The sequence below is a fragment of the Acanthisitta chloris genome, unplaced genomic scaffold (assembly GCF_000695815.1).
Source record: "Acanthisitta chloris isolate BGI_N310 unplaced genomic scaffold, ASM69581v1 scaffold37567, whole genome shotgun sequence".
Classification (NCBI taxonomy): domain Eukaryota; kingdom Metazoa; phylum Chordata; class Aves; order Passeriformes; family Acanthisittidae; genus Acanthisitta; species Acanthisitta chloris.
In genome coordinates, this window is record NW_008683847.1 from 15,617 (window position 1) to 16,231 (window position 615).

At 53.8% G+C, this 615-nt stretch overlaps 1 protein-coding gene across 1 annotated transcript in view; it reads left to right on the forward strand.

Annotated features, from left to right (window-relative positions):
• The window catches only part of LOC103806394 (synaptogyrin-1-like), a gene marked incomplete at its 5' end in the record, with an annotated part of 10,224 nt that extends 10,155 nt beyond the window's left edge, over positions 1–69 (forward strand). The window contains one exon of the mRNA XM_009079081.1: positions 7–69. Coding sequence (XP_009077329.1) covers positions 7–69 — 63 coding nt within the window. The remainder of the gene's footprint in view (positions 1–6) is intronic.
• Between the last annotated feature and the right edge of the window lie 546 nt (positions 70–615).

Consider the following 615-nt stretch of genomic DNA (forward strand, 5'->3'; position numbering starts at 1 on the left):
TACCAGCAGCCCCCTCCAGCAGATGCTTTCGACACCGAGACACAGGGGTACCAAACGCAGAACTACTGAGCCACCAATGCCCCTTTCCCTTCCCCTTTCCCTTCTGCTCCCTTTCCCACTGCCGGCAGAAAGCCGAGGCACAAACCAGACACGTGCATAGTGGTACAAGAGGTGGCCCTCAGCTATGCTCCAGCCTTCTGGGTCATCTGTTTTTATTTATTATTTTTAAAAAAGGAAAAAAAAAGAAAAAAAGGTTTCCCCATCACTTCTTCCTTCTCCTTCCCCACCAGGCTACCTGCCAGAACCAAATTCTTCCAAAATCTGCATTGTGACAGGAAGGTTCCCCCTTCCCTCCTCTCCCTCCTGCCTTGCTGCATAGGGCAGAGTCTGTCTGGTGGGCAGGAGAGAGGCTATGGCACCAGCAGGGCAGGAGAGAGGGTGTTGGAGGCAGAAGGGAAGAAATGAGAGGGGCCAGGGACCTTCCTAGAAGAGATGGTGTCACTAAAGGCTGGAGTAGACATGGGAGCATCCAAATTGGCCTGGAGCACCTGGTGGCTCAGGGAGGGGAATGGTGGTGGAGTCAGCAAACAGGACTGTGAGGAAGGGGCCTGGAGG